The sequence below is a fragment of the Cannabis sativa genome, chromosome 5 (assembly GCF_029168945.1).
Source record: "Cannabis sativa cultivar Pink pepper isolate KNU-18-1 chromosome 5, ASM2916894v1, whole genome shotgun sequence".
NCBI classification, from domain to species: domain Eukaryota; kingdom Viridiplantae; phylum Streptophyta; class Magnoliopsida; order Rosales; family Cannabaceae; genus Cannabis; species Cannabis sativa.
In genome coordinates this window covers 32,895,201-32,917,835 of record NC_083605.1, presented here as the reverse complement: position 1 = coordinate 32,917,835, position 22,635 = coordinate 32,895,201, and the positions used below count along the sequence as shown (strand labels likewise).

At 34.6% G+C, this 22,635-nt stretch overlaps 2 protein-coding genes and 3 long non-coding RNA genes across 5 annotated transcripts; 2 read left to right on the top strand and 3 right to left on the bottom strand.

The window, feature by feature from the left end:
• Window positions 1–29: 29 nt before the first annotated feature.
• On the bottom strand, window positions 30–3,463 carry LOC115720653 (uncharacterized). Its single transcript, XR_009687864.1, has 8 exons — window positions 3,398–3,463; window positions 3,079–3,163; window positions 2,915–3,001; window positions 2,717–2,836; window positions 2,048–2,137; window positions 1,889–1,916; window positions 922–977; window positions 30–465 (listed from the first exon to the last, which is right to left on the bottom strand). It is a non-coding gene; the product is annotated as an uncharacterized LOC115720653 (long non-coding RNA).
• Window positions 3,464–3,696: 233 nt separating this feature from the next.
• Window positions 3,697–4,871, bottom strand: LOC133037877 (uncharacterized). The gene is made up of 3 exons (XR_009687863.1): window positions 4,434–4,871; window positions 4,161–4,263; window positions 3,697–4,078 (listed from the first exon to the last, which is right to left on the bottom strand). It is a non-coding gene; the product is annotated as an uncharacterized LOC133037877 (long non-coding RNA).
• A 3,004-nt stretch (window positions 4,872–7,875) lies between these two features.
• On the bottom strand, window positions 7,876–10,013 carry LOC115716177 (uncharacterized). Its single transcript, XM_061116379.1, has 4 exons — window positions 9,233–10,013; window positions 8,892–9,121; window positions 8,343–8,780; window positions 7,876–8,214 (listed from the first exon to the last, which is right to left on the bottom strand). The coding sequence occupies exons 1-4, from the start codon at window positions 10,011–10,013 to the stop codon at window positions 7,876–7,878; spliced, it is 1,788 nt and encodes a 595-aa protein (XP_060972362.1).
• A 7,156-nt stretch (window positions 10,014–17,169) lies between these two features.
• On the top strand, window positions 17,170–18,032 carry LOC133038282 (uncharacterized). Its single transcript, XM_061116378.1, has 2 exons — window positions 17,170–17,175; window positions 17,293–18,032. The coding sequence occupies exons 1-2, from the start codon at window positions 17,170–17,172 to the stop codon at window positions 17,761–17,763; spliced, it is 477 nt and encodes a 158-aa protein (XP_060972361.1). The 3' UTR covers window positions 17,764–18,032.
• A 1,876-nt stretch (window positions 18,033–19,908) lies between these two features.
• On the top strand, window positions 19,909–22,320 carry LOC133037876 (uncharacterized). Its single transcript, XR_009687862.1, has 2 exons — window positions 19,909–21,602; window positions 22,092–22,320. It is a non-coding gene; the product is annotated as an uncharacterized LOC133037876 (long non-coding RNA).
• The last annotated feature ends 315 nt before the right edge of the window (window positions 22,321–22,635 follow it).

The following is a 22,635-nucleotide window of genomic DNA, read 5'->3' as shown; positions in this document are numbered from 1 at the left end:
TTGGTTGTTAAAATATAATTAAGTATATATAAATCATAATAAAATAATACTTATTATTTACTTTTAGAAAATTGGGTATATGAAATACTTGCATACACTACTCCATGTAAATCCATAAATAACAAGTCAAGAGAAAGAAAAACAAGCTCAGCAGCAAGAAAAGTCTCAACACTAAATAAAATAAAATTACTGTAAAAAAAAAAAAAAAGGTAACTTCTTCCTAATCTTCCATTGGTTCAACTACTTGAATGGTGAACTGATTGTACTTTGAAGTCATTGTTCGGTTTGCATCAAGAAAGAAATTCTCCTTGTACTTGATCTTGTACGCGAGAAGAAGGCATATAGTCTCTATACTCTGCTTACCACGGTCCACATAGTCTCCTAGTAACAGATAGTTTGCTTCAGGTGGAAATCCACCATACTCAAACAATCTTAACAAATCTGAAAACTGACCATGAACATCTCCTGCAAACGAATGCTTAAAGATATCATTAAAACAACACATTAACCAATATAATAATCTAGCTCAAATGTAAGTTCTCGTAGAAACAAATTGGCACCCATAAGTAAAAAAAAACAATTAACATTTTCATTCTTTTTTGAGATCATGAACACAAGATTTTCAGCTGCATTTAGTATACTCTGTAAATGAATAGGAAAAATGATTCAATTAACACAGATTTACCAAGAGTAATATTGACATACCAAATAATAACACTCAAATCAGGAAAAAGACCCAAAGCACCCAAATTTACAAGATTGCTTATGTATGTTAACTTTGAAATACTTTTTAAACATTGTTATACAGAACCCAAATTAAATTATTGTGAGTTTCAAAAAAATAACACTCAAATCAGAAAAAAGGCCCAAAGCACTTGGCTCATAAGATTAAACATGCTTAAAAGAGTGAAATTGACTTACAAAAATGATATGAATGAGTTAAACTCCTTGCAATGCTTGATTATCTTTAGTATAGCCTGTTCAACAAAATAAAAAAATAAATTAAAAAGTCTATAGCACACAAATTGAAAAATAGTACTGAATTAGATTCAACCATAAACAGAATTATCCCTGCATGGCTTTTCTAGAAATTCTCTTTATAGTGTTCTGAGATTGCCCTTCTGCTTCCATAGCTCACAAGAATCAAAATCAATCATTTATATATATATTTTACCATTCAAAAATAATAACAATATATTTTACCTTCGTGAAGAACATTGCTAGATTATAATAGTATACATGCTTCCATAAACATTTGCACACAAATTGAAAAATAGTACTGAATTAGATTCAACCATAAACATTTGCACTTGCGAGATCGGCAATGAACACCATACAATTCTAAGTGCACTTACTACATTCCAAAGACAGATATATAAACATATCAAAATCATAAGTTAAAAATTTTGATTAAAAAAAAACACAGTGAGTGAGAAATATTACCAATCCTTCAATCTGTAAAACTCTGAGAGGAGAAACCAATATAATAATCTAGCTCAAATGTAAGTTCTCGTAGAAACAAATTGGCACCCATAAGTAAAAAAAAACAATTAACATTTTCATAAAATGTGTATCAAGATAAAATGAAACACAACATAAAATGAAGAGATAGATTAAGAACAAGTATCAAGATTACACTAATGCTAATTTCATTTAGATCTCAGAGTGGAGATGAAGACTCACCAGTGTTTCCATATTTCTGATGTAAGTCCTGCCAAAGATAGAAAAAATGAGTTTAATGAGATAACATAAAAAAACAATTAACATTTTCATAAGTAAAAAAAAACAATTAACATTTTCATAAAATGAAGAGATAGATTAAGAACAAGTATCAAGATTACACTAATGCTAATTTCATTTAGATCTCAGAGTGGAGATGAAGACTCACCAGTGTTTCCATATTTCTGATGTAAGTCCTGCCAAAGATAGAAAAAATGAGTTTAATGAGATAACATATCATTGCGTGTATTATGCAGGCTTTATAAAGAATCAGTAGGCTTAAATTAGATAATAGACATGGCGGAATAGCAGGGCAAGTGCAGCTTACCATTGCCAGGTTGAAATCAATCAGGTAACCTTTACTGGCCTTACGAGAGAAGAGGAAGTTTCCAGGTTTGACATCCCTGTGGATTACACCCTGCCAACCCAGAAAAATAGAGCGTTAGAACTTTTTGTTTTGTAAGAATACTCTGATCCTCATGGATTATAAACAGCTACAGACTGATTAACAAAAGATTGTATAAGTGCTTAAAATTCAACAAAAGGTTTTCCGTAGTCTCCATATATATGTAGAAGGTAGTTTACTTGAAATTCAACAGCCATGTCCAACCATTCTATCTGACTTGGCACCTGGCCTGAGAGTGATTAGATAGTATTAATTCTGTGTTAAGAGAGTTGCAACTAAAAGGGGATTTGGCAGTCTTCTTGGATAAACCGTTAGTGTTAGATTCATGAGTAAGTAGAAATAATTTATAACGATCTCATGTTTTGATTTATTAATTTTGTTTTTCTAATGGACTTTTTCCTTTGTTACAAATATGTATATATATATATATTTTTTTTCTTTTTTGGTATACATATCTTCTTAGTGGAAATTGGCTAGAAAGTGCTGTTTGTATGTATCGAATTCCCATAATCTATATGCATTACTTATCTTTCAAAGTAGCATGAAAACTCAAAAATCATTAAATCAAAAGTGAAAGTAATTTTTACTTACTGGACAAACTGGACCCTGAGAAGAGATAACAGATTGCATCTCTGAAGGTTCTCATAAATAGCCCAATCGAATATATGGAAGCAAATCCAGTATAGCTTCCCTTTCCTTACCAGCATACACCTGAAAAAAGCATATATTAGAGCGAAGTAAAAGAAACCTAACAGCTAAGTTTCTGGAAAACAAATTAAATGTGCATACATGAAAAACTTGCACAGATAATTTTCCATTCCTCTGAGCAACCATTCTTTTATCTTGATACTGGGGATCCTCCGTATTCAAAGCCGCCTAGAAAAAAATCAGTAAGAATAAGACTTACACCTAAATAGGGAATCGTGTACAGTAGACAGACTTGCTTATTATACCTCAATCACCAACCGGTCATAAGGATTATCTTCATCGACAAATCCATAGTTTATAAGCAATTTTGAGTTAGGCTGTGGCCCACACCTGCATTAATATACAAATTTCACATAAGCTAACATGTACTATTTTTGTTTTAGATATATTTACTGGAATAAGAGCAGATAACCCTCACACACAAACCATTCAGTCAAGTGGTAAATGCATAGCAATGAGAAAGTAACAAATTGCACTATCAAGGATAATAAATAAATGGCCAACTTGTAATCTGTTTGCCAGCTACATGATTACATATAATATATATAAAGAAAAATGTCATACCAAACAGCAATAGATTCTCCAGCCTTATATGGGCGATCAACCACCAGTTGAACTGCACCATCAACACCGTTAACATTGCTTTGCAATTGCCGCCGTAAGCTAATAACGGGGTCCGAGAGGGACCAAAGCAAACCTACGAGCCAAGGCGGTGAAATTTGAACCTTCATATTTAATGACAAAGCTTTTACCCTGTGTATTACACAAAATCATAGGCTAGTCAGTATTACACAAATCGCTCCAGCATCCTAAGCTCATTGTCAGCATGATGCTTATGAGCATTAACATGAGGACCTGTAATAAAAATAAAAACAAAAAGGAAAAGATGATATCAAGAAGTGCCTCAAAATGAAACCAATATAATACAAAAGATGATATCACAAAGTGTTCGATAAAATGTGTGATAGACAAGTAAGTAAGTAAGTAGAAACACAACATAAATACAAAAGCTTTCACTTCAGAAACTCACTCACGTCAAGAAAAGCTTATTATTAGGAGCTCCATATCCATGAATGGGTAAAGTGTAGCATAAAGTAGCATCCTTTGAATTGTAATTGCCATTGCGACGATTCAAGATAATAGCCTCCTCCTCGGAATCTTCGTTCTCCAAATGATATGGTATCATGTTAAATCCCTGCATGGCTTTTCTAGAAATTCTCTTTATAGTGTTCTGAGATTGCCCTTCTGCTTCCATAGCTCACAAGAATCAAAATCAATCATTTATATATATATTTTACCATTCAAAAATAATAACAATATATTTTACCTTCGTGAAGAACATTGCTAGATTATAATAGTATACATGCTTCCATAAACATACAATAGCCATATTACTGAAGCTGACAAACGCTTATTTCACTCTTCAACACCTGAAAGCAAATTGAATAGGCAATATGAGAGAGAGAGAGAGAGAGAGAGAGAGAGAGAGAGAGAGAGAGAGAGAGAGAGAGAGAGAGAGAGAGAGAGAGAGAGAGAGAGAGAGAGAGAGAGAGAGAGAGAGAGAGAGAGAGAGAGAGAGAGAGAGAGGTAGAAGAATTACCTCAGGCCTATCATGTTCAACATGCTCTAAGACAAAGCAGTCAGAATCTCCATTCTTGACTGAACCTTCATATTTAATGACAAAGCTTTTACCCGAAATCAAACCCCCAAACAACCGAAAAGAAACCCCCAAACAACCCGAAAAGAAATTAAAACCCTAAAACCCTAACTTTCACCCGAAAAGAAACCCCCAAACAACCGGTACTGAAGATCGATGAAGAAAAAGATCGGATTCCCAAATCAAACTCTCCGATAAAAACAAAACCCAAAGAGAAAGAATCTGCGAAAGAAGAGGAGGAACAAGGTGAATGGGTTTATGAGGAGGAGGCTGTGGCGGCCATTTCTGGGTCGCGAAAGAGAGGGATTGAGAAGGTTTAGCTTGTGTTTGTTGGGGTTTGGGGGTTTGTAGAGAGACAGATATACCATTAATTGTGAGTGAGAAAAGTAGACGATTTTTTTGGGTTAAATTTAACAGAATATTCTTTTATTTGTAAAGAATATTCTGTTAAACCAAGAATTGCCGTTACATAGGCACTTTTAATATATAAAGATATTATATTATATTATTGACTTATTTGGTACGTAGTAAGATTACACTAAATTGAATTAGATTCTTAAAGATTTGATTAGGTTGGAGTAGACAAGATTATACAATCTCCTGTAATCTCAACATTGAAAGAAACATATGATTGGACGATTTAATCCAATATACCAAATAAAGTGCAAGAAGTTAAAACAAAATTATTAAAAACAATTAATATAAAACTCATTTTAAAATTATTTGCATAAATACATAATTTATTATACTCTGTACCATAAGTTATCATTAAAGAAACTTTTGAGTCAAAAACTAATAAAGATTTTGAGAAGATTTGAATAGATATTTTCCGTATATTTCCCTTAACATTCATTCTTTTTATTTAACATTCAACTAATATATTACCTATTGAGAAGATGATTGTATGGATCTTCTTGATTAATGCCAAAGTTTTTCTCATTCCCACAACAACGTCTTCTTCTATGACGGGTTCATGAAGTCGTCTGAGAGTGGTTCGGTTTTGCTTAACGACGTCCTTTGTTTTAGATTTTTATTTTAATTTATTAATTTACTATTATTAGTTTAATTCCAATTAATGTTTTCATTTATTAGTTTAATTCCTTAATTAATTTTAATGCTGTGATCGTATTTATGTGTTGAAACTAATTTAGTTTTTCCATTAGTCTTGTCTTTTGACATGGTTTTTTAGTCTTTTCCTTTTAGTTTTTTCTGGTTCGAGTCTTGTCTTTTGGCATGGGTTGTGTAGCTCAGAATCATCATGGTGCTATGGTAGAAGCATTCAAGAATGGAAAGATTAGATGTATTCAACCCGAAATTGCTGAGATAATAAACATTAAAGAAGCATTGAGTTGGATTGCAACTCATTCGTGGGATAGAGTCATGTTGGAAACAGATAGCTTGGTCTGTGTCCAAGCGATTCAGAACAGTATTTTATGTCTTCACAATTTGTGTTTTGTAAAACGATCTGCAAATAAGTTGGCTCATTGCTTAGCAAGAGACTCTTATTTCTGTATAGGTCGTGTGCTTTAGTTGGAGGACTGTTCTTCTGAGTTGCGTTCTATTATTTTGAACGAATTTTTTAATTAATAGATCTTATGATTTTTATTAAAAAAAGAAAAAAAAAGAAAAGAAAAAAAAAACTTTTGAGTCATGTAATGTGGAAAACATGTTGTGATCATAATGGCAATAAGTCAATTATGTACTGGAGCGCTCTGTAGGATGTATGTTTACCTAATAGTTTAGATTAATTATTAACACCAGTTATAGAAGACTAACCCTGATTTACGACTACCTTTTGCCTGGATTGACTGCTACATTTATCGCCTACTACAGGCAACTCGACTCCACCTGAATAAGTAGGGTTTTTTTTTTTTTTTTTGAAATTATTTCATATATTATTCTTTTTATTATTTTTTTAAAATTTTTCATTTGAGCTGCTCTAATAATTACTCTAATAGTTTCTATGTGAATTGCTATGTACATTTTTATTCAAATTTAAATTATTCCATTAGTTGTTATATAAGTTGTTGGTTGTTGTTATCTATATTTTCGTAAAATATATAAAAAAAAAAATTGTTTTGATTTTTTTGTTTTATTGGGTTTCCCATAAAAGAATGACTCTTTAATATGTCTCTAGGAGCTTATTGTGTATTGAGTTCATTGAGGGCTATTTGGTACGCCGTATAAGGGTCATATTGTATTAAATAATAAATAACACTGTCTTTGGATAAAGCAATGTATTGTATTAATTATTACGACAAATTTTTTTAATACAATGTATGTTGTATTATTTAATAGGGAATATACTTATTTGGTACCCTGTATTTTATTAAAATAAAGCTTTGGTACCTTCTAATATCAAAAATGTTTATTAAGTACCCTTTATTTGTAAAAATAGTAAAAAAAGGTACCTTGCATATAATTTTGGTCAATATTTTTTTTATTATACCAAAAATACCCTGCATTTTAACTAATTAATTATTTTTATATATTATTCATATTTTAAAAGAAATTACATATAAATATATATTATATTTTGTATTAAATAAATAAGATAAATATAACGTTTTTTTTATAGTTTAGTTCTGAACATATCCTCTATTAAAAAAAAACTTTTTTAATTTTATTGATTTTGTTCATAATTATCCCATTAATCAATGAACATATCAATACAAAGTTATAAAATAGAAAAGTACATTCATTGCTTCACACAAATTTTTATATGTTAAACCACAATAAGCTATTAAAAAAGAACCACAACCAATGTCACATTAGTTTGTTAAATACATAAGCAATCTAATATTGTTTGTCAAAATACAAAATTTACCCAACATTCATTCCTCATACATTCCCATAATGAAATTTTCCAACTAGCACAACAACAAAAAATAGTGTAAAATATATTTGACTTGTATTGAAAAAGTGTCATGGCTGGTTCTATATATTGAGTATCTTGTACTGAGAATAGGTTCATTAGTGTTGTAGTAGTGTGCATTTCTTCAACAGGTTGCTGTTCAGAATAAGTCATTAGAACCTGAATATAATGCCATGTAGTTGAATACCTCATATATAAACTTAGCTAAGGTACATTAAGATTTTCTCTTAAAATAAATAATTAAATAATTAAATAATTAAGCAACATTAAGATTTTGTTTATTACCTCAAATGATGTTGACCTTCCTCTGTTTTGGCTTCTCCTTCTCCTCCTTACTCTTCATTTGCCTCTTGTAGATGAAACTTCTGGTTGAGATGGTGCTTCACATGGTTGTGTTTGTTCTACATTTCTTATGCCTTGACAAGTGGTGTTCTCTTTCTTCTTGCCTTTTCCTTTGCTCTTGTCTTTTATTGGTTGTGCTTGTGGTTCTGATAGGCATGGTATTGGTTTCTAACATGACCTGCTATTGTGGCCAAATTCATGGCAGTTGCTACACTTTTTAGTGCTAGAAACACCTTTCCTAGTTGGTTGTTTCCTTGAAGTAGGTGGCAAGGGTCTCTCCTCTCCTGCAACTCTTCTTCTACGATGCTTTTTAGATCTTCCTGGTGGTTTTTTCACATCATTGAATTGAGGCCACATCGATTCATCAGGAATTGGATGAATAACTTGCTCAAATGTTTTCCTCCACATTTCAGTAGTGAAGTATGGGGAGCAATAATTGGCTATGTCAGCCCTAATGGTAGTTATGCAAGCAATCGCATGGATACATGGTATTCCTCTCACTTGCCACTGGCCACAAATGCAGAAGAATTCATTCAGTCGAACAATACACCTTTTTTTCATAATCCACTTGAAATTCTTCATTACCAACTCTTGTCACCAATGCAAAACGTGCTTTTTTTTTTAATTTCTTGAACCTTAAGATGGACTTTTGGAGTGAGCTTATGCTCCCATCTGTCAGCTGTTACTTCTCTTGCATACATCATGGCTGTCTGTTGCATTCTTATACCTTCCAACAACTCAATTGGGGCCTTGTATCGATGATCTTCTATCCAATCGTTGAATGACTCAACAAAATTATTTGTGAGATGTTCTACCTTCACATTTGGATCAAACTTGCTCATTGTCCAATGCTTGAAGTCAATATTGCTTAGCCAGTCATGTGCCTCTTGGTTGAATTCTTTAATTCGCTCTATTATTATCTTAAAATTCTCAAAATTGGCTGTCTCAGCTGCTGCCCAAAAGAGACCTTGAAGGTGTGATGTGCCAAACTTTTTTACCATGTTATTTTCTAAATGAAAACAACAAAAACGATGCCCAGCACCCGGGATGTTTGTCACAACCTCAATTAAACCCTACAAATATTTAAAATTAATTGTTGATTAAGCATCCACTAAAAGAATTTATAATACAATAAAATAATACATAAAAGAATTAATTAACCTTTTGTCTGCCACTCATAATACACCATGGTTGGCCTCTATGAGTATCCCAATTTCGTTTCTTAGAAAGTCTAAAAACCATTTCCAACTAGAGTTATTCTGAGCTTCCACAATTGCATAAGCAATTGGATAAAAGTGAAGATTGGCATCAAGCCCCACTGCAGCCAGTAGGATACCCTTGTATGGCCCTTTTAGATGACAACCATCTAACCCAAAAAATGGTCTACACGCTGTTAAGAAACCAGTTTTGACGCCTGAGTAGCAAATAAATATTCGGTTGAATTAAGGCTTCATTATTGGGGTTTCTAAATTATTAACCTCTAGATTCTCATCCTCTAAATTCTGCTCAATTGGCACTAGATTACTTTGTATAATAGCAGCACTCCCAGGGTTAGTTTTGTAAATCATAGCAGCATAACGTCTCAAATTACCATATAAGTGAGCATAATTTAAGCCACCATGTTCTCTGGCCTTCTGCCTTGCTTTCCAAAGTTGTCTATTTGTAGCTTCAATTCCAAACTGATCTTTCAACTCTAGCCTCATTCTTTGTAAATTCATATCAGGTGTTTTAGCTAAGGTACTACTAAGCTTTTTGGCAATCCACCCTGATGTAGCTATCCTATTTTTCACAACACATTGACAATTGTGATCTGGATTGTAGATTTTGATTATAAACTCTCTTTCATCTGGTGATAAGGAAGCATGAATTCGCCATTTGCATCCTTCAGCTCTACAAACTGAGGTGATTCTACTAGAAGCATGCTTCACTTTACGTAGCTCAAAACCTTCTTGAATGGCAAAATCTTTCAATACTGCCCCAAAAACCTTGTGATCTTTGAATCTTTGCCATTGCCTAAGGACTATTTTTCCATTCTCATATATGTTCTCATTTTTTGGTCTTGGCAGCTTACTATTAGGATCAACAAAATTTTCATTCCTTGATAGTCTTTTAAAATTCTTATGCTCGGCTTCATCACTGTCATAGTGCTCTCCAAACCATTCTTCTGTGTCAGATTCATCACAATATTTGTCTAAGTCAGAACTATCCTCATCATCATATGAAATCTCATTCTCTTTTCTCCACTCCAAGTCACTGTCATCAGTTGATCTTGACAAAGATTCCCCATTTGCTTCACTTATGCTCATCTCATTTGGCCTGGTAGATGCTCTTCGAGGTGCATATTTGAGCCTCCTAGGGGCAACACTTGATGATGCACCTAAAGTGAAATTACCTCCACTGTCATTGTAATATCCGCTAACCCCGAAAGGGTATTTTTGTAATTTTATTTAGCTGAGAGTATTTTTTTTTTCATGTTACATATTTATGGATTTAAATATGTATGGGATTATTTTTATGATGATATAATATTTGATTTTATTGGCATGTGTATAATGCCTAATAGATACATTTATCTGGATATTGTTATATGGGTATATTATTATTATTATTATTATTATTATTATTATTATTATTAACATATTATTATTATTAATATTATTATTATTATTATTATGATTATCGTATGACTATTATTATTATTATTATTATTATTATTATTATTATTATTATTATTATTATTATTATTATTATTATTATTAGTTAGTATATGCGATACGTATACACGATTCAACCGAACCGAACGCCTATTTTGGTGGAATGGGAATCGCTCCACTTCGGTTCAATGCGATATTTTGCTTGGGTTTAAACACGATAGAAATTAGGTTTTAAACTCTATTTTCGTTCACCCAAAACAGAGAACCAACGAGAGAGAGAGAGAGCACGTATACGGCGTATACGGTACCGAAAACTTTCGTTTCTTCAAGCGGAGTGAAACCTGGGTGAACGTGGGGGTTTGGGATCACTTATATACGACCTAAGAAAGCTTTTTAACGTGGTATAAGGGGCGGAAGTCGTCGTTTTGAGATTCGCCATTTTTGAAGCTTCAAAGGTGCGGCTTAGTTACGGACTCGAATTCGAACGTGTTTAAGCTTGTTCTTGGGTCAAGGGAGGTTATATTTGAGTGCATGGGACCCTAAGGATTGTTTTTGACGTAAGAAAACGAAGCTTTAACGTCCAAAACGAAAATCCAAAATTTTGACTCCATTAAAGGCGGTACACCGCCAACGAAGAAGACAACCCCGATCTGCCTTCTCGGACCACTTTTCTTGATCGTTTTGAGGTCCTGAGCATTGTGGAGAGCTTCCCCAATCGAAAGGACGCTTCAAGAGCCATCGGAGACAAAGTTACACTTTACCGGCGACGAAACCGACGAGAACGCCGGCGACCGCGTTCTGACCGTTTCTGAGGTGTTTTTCTTAGATATTTTTGTATATTTTGATTCCTTATTTTATTCTAAGGTGCTTGGTGAAGTTTCATAATTTTCTGAATTTATTTGGAATTATTGTGAATTATTTAGTATAATTCATAGATTAATTATGAAAAATACTTAGATTACTCAGAAAAATCTAAATATATTTTATATGATTAGCTATGAGATATAAACTATTGCAAAATTGGTAGATTCGAATTTCGGTTAATTTTGTATTTTTCATGAATTATTTGTGTTATTTATTAAATTAATTATGAAAAATACTTAGGTTGCTCAGAAAAATATAGATTAATTTTATTTGATGGACTATGATATATAAACTGTTATAAAATTGGTAGATTGAATTTTCAGGCGATTATGTATTTTTCATGAATTATTGATGTTATTTCTTATTTAAATTATGAAAAATACCTAGGTTGCTTAGAAAATTCAAAGAAAATTATTTATGACTTATTACAGATTATGAAGTGTATTAGAAGAGTTAGATTTGGTTTTTAATCAATTTTGGTATTTTTCATGAATTTACTTAATTAATGCTTAAGTTAAATATGAAAAATAGATAAGTGTTGTTAAAATAGTAAAATGTATTTTTGAAATACCATTTACTGTCTATGATGTCAAAAGGAATAGGTTTTATTATTTATTAGTTGCTGTAGGTATTTATTATAATTATTGGTGATTAATTAACTATTTATTTGGACTTTAATAAGAATAAATGGTATTTTAGTAAATTTTACGTAAAAATGTGTTGTATGAATTCATGTTTTACGTTAAGAATGTTTGTTTGAGTCCATGCAATATGTTTGTGTGAATCTAAATAATAAATGCTTATGTATGGTGTGTCATGCAAGCGAAATGGACCTATGTGTTACGTATGTTTACGTAAGTTTCTGTATGAGTTTAGAGATTCATACTTGAATGTATTTTGAGTGTATTGTTGTGTTAATGAATGTCTAGGATCTTGTTCTCAACAAGGAAATTCGTTGAGGTGCTCGAGGTAGCAAGTGTGGTCTTGGCAATCGAGGTAAGAAGAGTGGACATCCGTACACGGGGGTGTATGTTATGCATACAACTTGGGTTGGTTTGTTATTTAATTTGATAGTGTTGTGATTTCCTTATATTTTGTGAGCATCATTAGCACGAGAATAATATTAGGGTCTTGCTGCTTGTGTGAGCATAACACTTGCAGGTTATAACATTATCATGGGTGAGTACAACTTATGGTAATTAATTGCCCTGTTGGATGCCAAGTGTGAGAATAACACAAGGCAGGGTAGGTTACCTCATGTCTGATCAACATGAGAGAATAGTTGATTATCGTATGTGAGTATAATGTGCGGTATGAGACTTGATGTGTGCATGTGAGAACAACATGCGTTGTGGATATATTTAAGGAATGTGAATTACTGTTGATTAATATAAAAGAGCAAATTATGTCAAGTAACTAGTTAGGAGGGTTATGTCCTACATAGCTCTTCTTACTGGGCGTTAGCTCACGGGTACTCTGTGTGCAGGTAAGGGTAAGGCTAAGCAGTGAGAATGAAGAGCTCGAGGCGTGGACCGCATGTTGTGGGCTGGCACAGTATTTTGCTTTTAATGTTTTTAACTGCTAAACATTTTGGAACTATTATTTTGACTTAACTAGTTCTTATTTAAGTTTACAGTACTAAAAGTATTTTGTTTTAAACAATGAGATCTCATGCTTGGATATTTTTCAATAAAGCAGTATTTGATTGTCTTTATCTTATTAAATTGTTTTATACGGACTATCCTATGTGACATCTCGGGAAATCGGGGTGTTAAAATATGGTACCAGAGCAATACGGTCCTAAAGAATGTGGTTAGCCCTAACATGTAAAGTTCACCGCCATGAGACGAGCTCGACTCACTGTACTGTAAGTGGTTATTACTTATAATTAAGTTGCCTTAAATTTCTGCATGCGAGAGGGTAACATTATTTTCATGTAAAATTGATGATCAAAATGATCTTGATGTGTATTGGTTTGTGTGGTTCAGGAGTTTAGAAATGCCTCCTAGAAGGTCAGTTAGAGTGGGTCGAGGTCGAGGTCGAGGTCGAGGCCAAGGCCAAGGCCGAGATGATGGAGGGATCAATGAACCACCTCAAGCACCACAGGGATGGGAAGAGCGCATTGCCGCACTGGAAGGAATCATTCATAGGCAGGATGAAGAACTTCGTCAGCTGAGACGTCAACCGGAGCCGCCATCCAAATAAGGCGGGATGCGTAAAATAGAGACCCACCAACCGCGGTGGTATATCCCGCTATAGAGGCTAGACATGAGTTGTTAGCGAGAGAGATTTCGGAAACAACACCCACCTGAGTTTGAGGGAGGCATAGACCCGGTAGTGGCTGAGGAGTGGATAAGTCGCATAGAAAGCATTTTGCAGATGCTAAGGGTGGATGGGAATGACCGAGTGAAGTGTGCATCTTACATGCTGAGGAAAGATGCTCGTATCTGGTGGGAGGTGGTGGAACAAACAAAGGACGTAGATACCATGAACTGGAACGATTTCAAAAGGGTCTTTAATGAGAAGTATTATAACTCAGCAGTTCTAGCAGCAAAGGTCGATGAATTTACTGGGTTAGTCCAAGGGAGTCTTACTGTGACTGAGTATGCACAAAAATTTGATAGATTGGCGAAATTTGCTCCGTATCCGGTACCTGCGATAGAGTGCAAGCACATCGATTTGTGGAAGGCCTGAAACCAATGGTTGCTCGAGATGTGGAAATTGTGTCAAGGGGTCAATTCAGCTATGCTCAAGTTGTCGAAATGGCTCTTACGGCTGAGCGGAGTGAAAACAAAATTTGGAAGGAAAATGCTGCCAGGAGAGAATCTAAGAAAGGTGGAGCCAATTCTAATGACCACAAGAAACGGGGACAGGACCAGTCCGGGCAGCCAAGTCAAGACAAGAGGTACAAAAGTGATAACGACCAACGATTTAATGGCAGCAGTGGGCGAAACATTCCAGAATGCCCTAAATGTACCAAACGTCATCTCGGTGAGTGTCGCGCAAAAGCATGCTACAAATGTGGAAAAGAAGGACACATCAAACGCAATTGCCCACTGTGGGGACAGACTGGGAACAGAGCAGAACCCAAGAAAGATGACAAGTATGTTCAGCCAGAGTTTTTGCCATCACTCGCGAAGGCGAGGCCAGTCCTTCGGTTGTATCAGGTCAGATTCCTATGGCCAACACCACTTGTAAAGTTTTGTTTGATTCTGGTGCAACTCATTCCTTTATTGCTAGCACAATTGTAAATCATATAAATGCACCGAGTGAATTATTTACTGTGGGGTTTGGGACCATGTTACCATCTGGGGAGGTTGTAATCTCTAGAAGTTGGCTTAGGGGTATACCTGTCAGGATAGATGGTAGAGAATTATTTGTAGACCTGATTGTATTAGATTTATTTGATTTTGATGTAATCTTGGGCATGGATTTTCTTACCAAATATGGAGCATCAATTGATTGCAAGCAAAAGAAAGTTGTTTTCACACCAGAAGATGGAGAGACTTTCGAGTTCAGGGGGGTAGGAAAGAAACCCCGCACTCCTATTATTTCGGCAATGAAGGCTGGGCAACTATTGCAGCGTGGGTGCTTAGGGTATCTAGTTAATGTGGTTGATGACACCAAGAAAATTGAAAGAAAGCCGGAGGAAACACGGGTAGTTGCTGAGTTTCTTGATGTATTTCCAGAGGAGTTACCCGGGTTACCACCACACAGAGAAATCGAATTTGTGATAGAATTAGTGCCCGGAACAGCACCAGTTTCCCGCGCACCATATAGGATGGCACCATCGGAATTGAAAGAACTCAAAATACAGTTGGAAGAATTGCTTAAGTTAGGGTTTATCAGACCTAGCTACTCTCCGTGGGGCGCACCAGTTCTATTTGTTAAAAAGAAAGACGGTACTATGAGAATGTGCATAGATTACCGAGAATTGAACAAGGTGACTATAAAGAATCGGTACCCACTGCCGAGGATTGACGACTTGTTTGACCAGCTTCAAGGGAAAAAGGTGTTTTCTAAGATTGATCTTCGTTCAGGGTATCATCAGCTAAGAATCAAAAATGAAGATATACCGAAGACAGCCTTCAGAACGAGATACGGGCATTATGAGTTCATGGTGATGTCATTTGGACTTACAAATGCCCCAGCAGCTTTTATGGACCTCATGAACCGAGTCTTCAAGGAATATCTGGATCAGTTTGTCATTGTATTCATAGATGATATACTGATTTATTCTAAGACAGAGGAGGAACATGAGGAGCACTTACGCTTGACCTTGCAGCGACTGAGAGAACATCAATTGTATGCCAAGTACAAAAAATGTGAGTTCTGGTTGTCCGAGGTTGCATTTTTGGGCCACATTGTCACTAACGGGGGAATAAAAGTAGATCCTGCCAAGGTTGCTGCAGTTGAAAGAATGGCCTAGACCAAAGACCGCCTCAAAGGTTCGAAGCTTTTTGGGTTTAGCAGGCTATTATAGAAGGTTTGTTGAGGGGTTCTCAAAGATAGCCACACCCTTAACAGAATTAACTAGGAAGAATCTAAAATTTTCCTGGTCAGACAAGTGTGAGCAAAGCTTCCAAGAGTTGAAGAATAGACTTATCTCAGCACCAATCCTCAGTTTACCAACAGAAGAGGGACAATTTGCGGTATATTGTGATGCATCTAAACAAGGGTTGGGTTGTGTTCTAATGCAAGAAGGGAAGGTAATTGCTTACGCTTCAAGGCAATTAAAAGAATACGAACAGAGATACCCGACACATGACCTAGAGTTAGCCGCAGTGGTTTTTGCACTAAAAATCTGGCGTCATTATCTCTATGGAGTGAAATGTGAAATCTACACCGATCATAAGAGTTTAAAGTACTTTTTCACCCAGAGAGAGTTAAACATGAGGCAGAGGAGATGGTTGGAGCTAGTCAAAGACTACGACTGCGAGATAATGTACCATCCCTAAAGCCAATGTGGTAGCGGATGCACTCACCGTAGAGGTCCCGACTAGTTTCCACTTTACAAGGAGTATCAAGGGAATTAGTGGAAGACATGGAACGAGCTGGTATAGAGTTTATTACAGGGCAACTTGCAAAGGTCACACTTCAATCCACTTTGTTAGAAATAATTAAGGAGGGGCAGACGACAGATCAAAAGCTCAGTGAACTAAAGCAAGAAATTTTGAATAGTAACGCCAAAGATTATGAAATATCAGACACAGGATTAATTCGGTTCAAGGGACGAATTTGTGTGCCCGATAATGATGAGCTCAAGAAGGGGATATTGGTAGAAGCTCATACTACACCTTATTCAGTTCATCCCGGGACCACTAAAATGTACCATGACCTAAAAGCATTGTATTGGTGGCCTGGTATGAAAAAGGATGTAGTTGAATTTGTGGCCAAATGCTTAACATGTCAACAAGTTAAAGCAGAGCATCAAAGACCAGCGGGATTGTTACAACCACTGAAGCTCCCTGAATGGAAGTGGGAAGAGATTTCCATGGATTTTGTGACTGGATTACCTAAGACTACAAAGCAACATGACGCCATTTGGGTAGTCGTCGATAGGTATACAAAATCTGCCCATTTTCTACCAGTACGCATGACTTACTCCATGGACCATTTTGCTGAACTTTATGTGAATGAGATTGTGAGATTACATGGGGCACCGTATTCTATTGTTTGTGATCGAGATGCTCGGTTCACTTCGTCTTTTTGGGAAAGCTTACAGAGAGCAATGGGAACTCGATTGAAGTTCGCATCGCATATCATCCAGAGACGGATGGTCGATCGAGAGAACAAATCGGATCTTGGAAGATATGTTGAGGGCATGTGTGATAGATTTCCAAGGATCATGGAGCAAATACCTGCCTTTGATTGAATTTTCTTACAACAACAGCTATCAGTCTACTATCGGGGTAGCACCCTATGAGATGTTGTATGGGAGAAAATGCAGGTCTCCACTGCATTGGGATGAGTTGGGAGAGAACAAACTCCTAGGGCCAGATGCAGTTCAGCACACCAACGAAGCTATTCAGAAGATCAGGGCTAGAATGATCACGGCTCGTAGCAGACGAAATCTTATGCAGACCTGAAGCGGAGAGACATTGAGTTCGAAGTGGGTGATCATGTGTTTCTTCGAGTGACACCACGAAAAGGACTCTCGGTGAAGAGATTTGGCAAGAGAGGGAAACTAAGTCCCAGATATGTTGGTCCATTTCAGATATTGGATAGAGTGGGCAGTGTAGCTTATAGAATAGCTTTACCGCCATCATTATCTGGGGTGCATAATGTATTTCATGTATCTCAACTCCGGAAATATGTGTCAGACCCATCGCATGTTTTGAGCTATGAAACACTGGGTTTGCAGGAAGATTTGTCCTACAATGAACGTCCGGTGAAGATTCTTGATCAAAAGGATAGGATTTTGAGAAATAAGACAATTACCCTGGTGAAAGTCCTATGGAGAAACAGTGTGGTTGAGGAAGCTACTTGGGAGCTTGAATCTGATATGCGAGAGCAATATCCAGAATTATTTGAGTAAAATTTCGGGACGAAATTTTCTTTTAGAGGGGGATAATTGTAATATCCGCTAACCCCGAAAGGGTATTTTTGTAATTTTATTTAGCTGAGAGTATTTTTTTTTTCATGTTACATATTTATGGATTTAAATATGTATGGGATTATTTTTATGATGATATAATATTTGATTTTATTGGCATGTGTATAATGCCTAATAGATACATTTATCTGGATATTGTTATATGGGTATATTATTATTATTATTATTATTATTATTATTATTATTATTATTATTATTATTATTATTATTATTATTAACATATTATTATTATTAATATTATTATTATTATTATTATTATGATTATCGTATGACTATTATTATTATTATTATTATTATTATTATTATTATTATTATTATTAGTTAGTATATGCGATACGTATACACGATTCAACCGAACCGAACGCCTATTTTGGTGGAATGGGAATCGCTCCACTTCGGTTCAATGCGATATTTTGCTTGGGTTTAAACACGATAGAAATTAGGTTTTAAACTCTATTTTCGTTCACCCAAAACAGAGAACCAACGAGAGAGAGAGAGAGCACGTATACGGCGTATACGGTACCGAAAACTTTCGTTTCTTCAAGCGGAGTGAAACCTGGGTGAACGTGGGGGTTTGGGATCACTTATATACGACCTAAGGAAGCTTTTTAACGTGGTATAAGGGGCGGAAGTCGTCGTTTTGAGATTCGCCATTTTTGAAGCTTCAAAGGTGCGGCTTAGTTACGGACTCGAATTCGAACGTGTTTAAGCTTGTTCTTGGGTCAAGGGAGGTTATATTTGAGTGCATGGGACCCTAAGGATTGTTTTTGACGTAAGAAAACGAAGCTTTAACGTCCAAAACGAAAATCCAAAATTTTGACTCCATTAAAGGCGGTACACCGCCAACGAAGAAGACAACCCCGATCTGCCTTCTCGGACCACTTTTCTTGATCGTTTTGAGGTCCTGAGCATTGTGGAGAGCTTCCCCAATCGAAAGGACGCTTCAAGAGCCATCGGAGACAAAGTTACACTTTACCGGCGACGAAACCGACGAGAACGCCGGCGACCGCGTTCTGACCGTTTCTGAGGTGTTTTTCTTAGATATTTTTGTATATTTTGATTCCTTATTTTATTCTAAGGTGCTTGGTGAAGTTTCATAATTTTCTGAATTTATTTGGAATTATTGTGAATTATTTAGTATAATTCATAGATTAATTATGAAAAATGCTTAGATTACTCAGAAAAATCTAAATATATTTTATATGATTAGTTATGAGATATAAACTATTGCAAAATTGGTAGATTCGAATTTCGGTTAATTTTGTATTTTTCATGAATTATTTGTGTTATTTATTAAATTAATTATGAAAAATACTTAGGTTGCTCAGAAAAATCTAGATTAATTTTATTTGATGGACTATGATATATTAACTGTTATAAAATTGGTAGATTGAATTTTCAGGCGATTATGTATTTTTCATGAATTATTGATGTTATTTCTTATTTAAATTATGAAAAATACCTAGGTTGCTTAGAAAATTCAAAGAAAATTATTTATGACTTATTACAGATTATGAAGTGTATTAGAAGAGTTAGATTCGGTTTTTAATCAATTTTGGTATTTTTCATGAATTTACTAAGAAATAACATCAATAATTCATGAAAAATACATAATCGCCTGAAAATTCAATCTACCAATTTTATAACAGTTTATATATCATAGTCCATCAAATAAAATTAATCTAGCTAACCCCGAAAGGGTATTTTTGTAATTTTATTTAGCTGAGAGTATTTTTTTTTTCATGTTACATATTTATGGATTTAAATATGTATGGGATTATTTTTATGATGATATAATATTTGATTTTATTGGCATGTGTATAATGCCTAATAGATACATTTATCTGGATATTGTTATATGGGTATATTATTATTATTATTATTATTATTATTATTATTAACATATTATTATTATTAATATTATTATTATTATTATTATTATTATTATTATGATTATCGTATGACTATTATTATTATTATTATTATTATTATTATTATTATTATTAGTTAGTATATGCGATACGTATACACGATTCAACCGAATCGAACGCCTATTTTGGTGGAATGGGAATCGCTCCACTTCGGTTCAATGCGATATTTTGCTTGGGTTTAAACACGATAGAAATTAGGTTTTAAACTCTATTTTCATTCACCCAAAACAGAGAACCAACGAGAGAGAGAGAGAGCACGTATACGGCGTATACGGTACCGAAAACTTTCGTTTCTTCAAGCGGAGTGAAACCTGGGTGAACGTGGGGGTTTGGGATCACTTATATACGACCTAAGGAAGCTTTTTAACGTGGTATAAGGGGCGGAAGTCGTCGTTTTGAGATTCGCCATTTTTGAAGCTTCAAAGGTGCGGCTTAGTTACGGACTCGAATTCGAACGTGTTTAAGCTTGTTCTTGGGTCAAGGGAGGTTATATTTGAGTGCATGGGACCCTAAGGATTGTTTTTGACGTAAGAAAACGAAGCTTTAACGTCCAAAACGAAAATCCAAAATTTTGACTCCATTGAAGGCGGTACACCGCCAACGAAGAAGACAACCCCGATCTGCCTTCCCGGACCACTTTTCTTGATCGTTTTGAGGTCCTGAGCATTGTGGAGAGCTTCCCCAATCGAAAGGACGCTTCAAGAGCCATCGGAGACAAAGTTACACTTTACCGGCGACGAAACCGACGAGAACGCCGGCGACCGCGTTCTGACCGTTTCTGAGGTGTTTTTCTTAGATATTTTTGTATATTTTGATTCCTTATTTTATTCTAAGGTGCTTGGTGAAGTTTCATAATTTTCTGAATTTATTTGGAATTATTGTGAATTATTTAGTATAATTCATAGATTAATTATGAAAAATACTTAGATTACTCAGAAAAATCTAAATATATTTTATATGATTAGTTATGAGATATAAACTATTGCAAAATTGGTAGATTCGAATTTCGGTTAATTTTGTATTTTTCATGAATTATTTGTGTTATTTATTAAATTAATTATGAAAAATACTTAGGTTGCTCAGAAAAATCTAGATTAATTTTATTTGATGGACTATGATATATAAACTGTTATAAAATTGGTAGATTGAATTTTCAGGCGATTATGTATTTTTCATGAATTATTGATGTTATTTCTTATTTAAATTATGAAAAATACCTAGGTTGCTTAGAAAATTCAAAGAAAATTATTTATGACTTATTACAGATTATGAAGTGTATTAGAAGAGTTAGATTCGGTTTTTAATCAATTTTGGTATTTTTCATGAATTTACTTAATTAATGCTTAAGTTAAATATGAAAAATAGATAAGTGTTGTTAAAATAGTAAAATGTATTTTTGAAATACCATTTACTGTCTATGATGTCAAAAGGAATAGGTTTTATTATTTATTAGTTGCTGTAGGTATTTATTATAATTATTGGTGATTAATTAACTATTTATTTGGACTTTAATAAGAATAAATGGTATTTTAGTAAATTTTACGTAAAAATGTGTTGTATGAATTCATGTTTTACGTTAAGAATGTTTGTTTGAGTCCATGCAATATGTTTGTGTGAATCTAAATAATAAATGCTTATGTATGGTGTGTCATGCAAGCGAAATGGACCTATGTGTTACGTATTTTTACGTAAGTTTCTGTATGAGTTTAGAGATTCATACTTGAATGTATTTTGAGTGTATTGTTGTGTTAATGAATGTCTAGGATCTTGTTCTCAACAAGGAAATTCGTTGAGGTGCTCGAGGTAGCAAGTGTGGTCTTAGCAACTGAGGTAAGAAGAGTGGACATCTGTACACAGGGTGTATGTTATGCATACAACTTGGGTTGGTTTGTTATTTAATTTGATAGTGTTGTGATTTCCTTATATTTTGTGAGCATCATTAGCACGAGAATAATATTAGGGTCTTGCTGCTTGTGTGAGCATAACACTTGCAGGTTATAACATTATCATGGGTGAGTACAACTTATGGTAATTAATTGCCCTGTTGGATGCCAAGTGTGAGAATAACACAAGGCAGGGTAGGTTACCTCATGTCTGATCAACATGAGAGAATAGTTGATTATCGTATGTGAGTATAATGTGCGGTATGAGACTTGATGTGTGCATGTGAGAACAACATGCGTTGTGGATATATTTAAGGAATGTGAATTACTGTTGATTAATATAAAAGAGCAAATTATGTCAAGTAACTAGTTAGGAGGGTTATGTCCTACATAGCTCTTCTTACTGGGCGTTAGCTCACGGGTACTCTGTGTGCAGGTAAGGGTAAGGCTAAGCAGTGAGAATGAAGAGCTCGAGGCGTGGACCGCATGTTAGGGGGCTGGCACAGTATTTTGCTTTTAATGTTTTTAACTGCTAAACATTTTGGAACTATTATTTTGACTTAACTAGTTCTTATTTAAGTTTACAGTACTAAAAGTATTTTGTTTTAAACAATGAGATCTCATGCTTGGATATTTTTCAATAAAGCAGTATTTGATTGTCTTTATCTTATTAAATTGTTTTATACGGACTATCCTATGTGACATCTCGGGAAATCGGGGTGTTACAGTCATATTGCATGAAATCACCCTCCATTATTGTTTCACTTTCTGCCAACATATATTCGTGTGTATCAAATTCTGGTGCAACATGAGGCATTGGTTCATTTTTATCAGCTTCTGGTATAGCCACATCAAGGATCTGTTGTTGAATTTTTGGACTATGAAATGCTTCAAGTTCAATCTCCCAAGCATCTAGTGTCATGTCTTCTTTAGTCTGAAGTATTATTTATGAGAAAAGTATAAGCAGAGCATGAATTTTC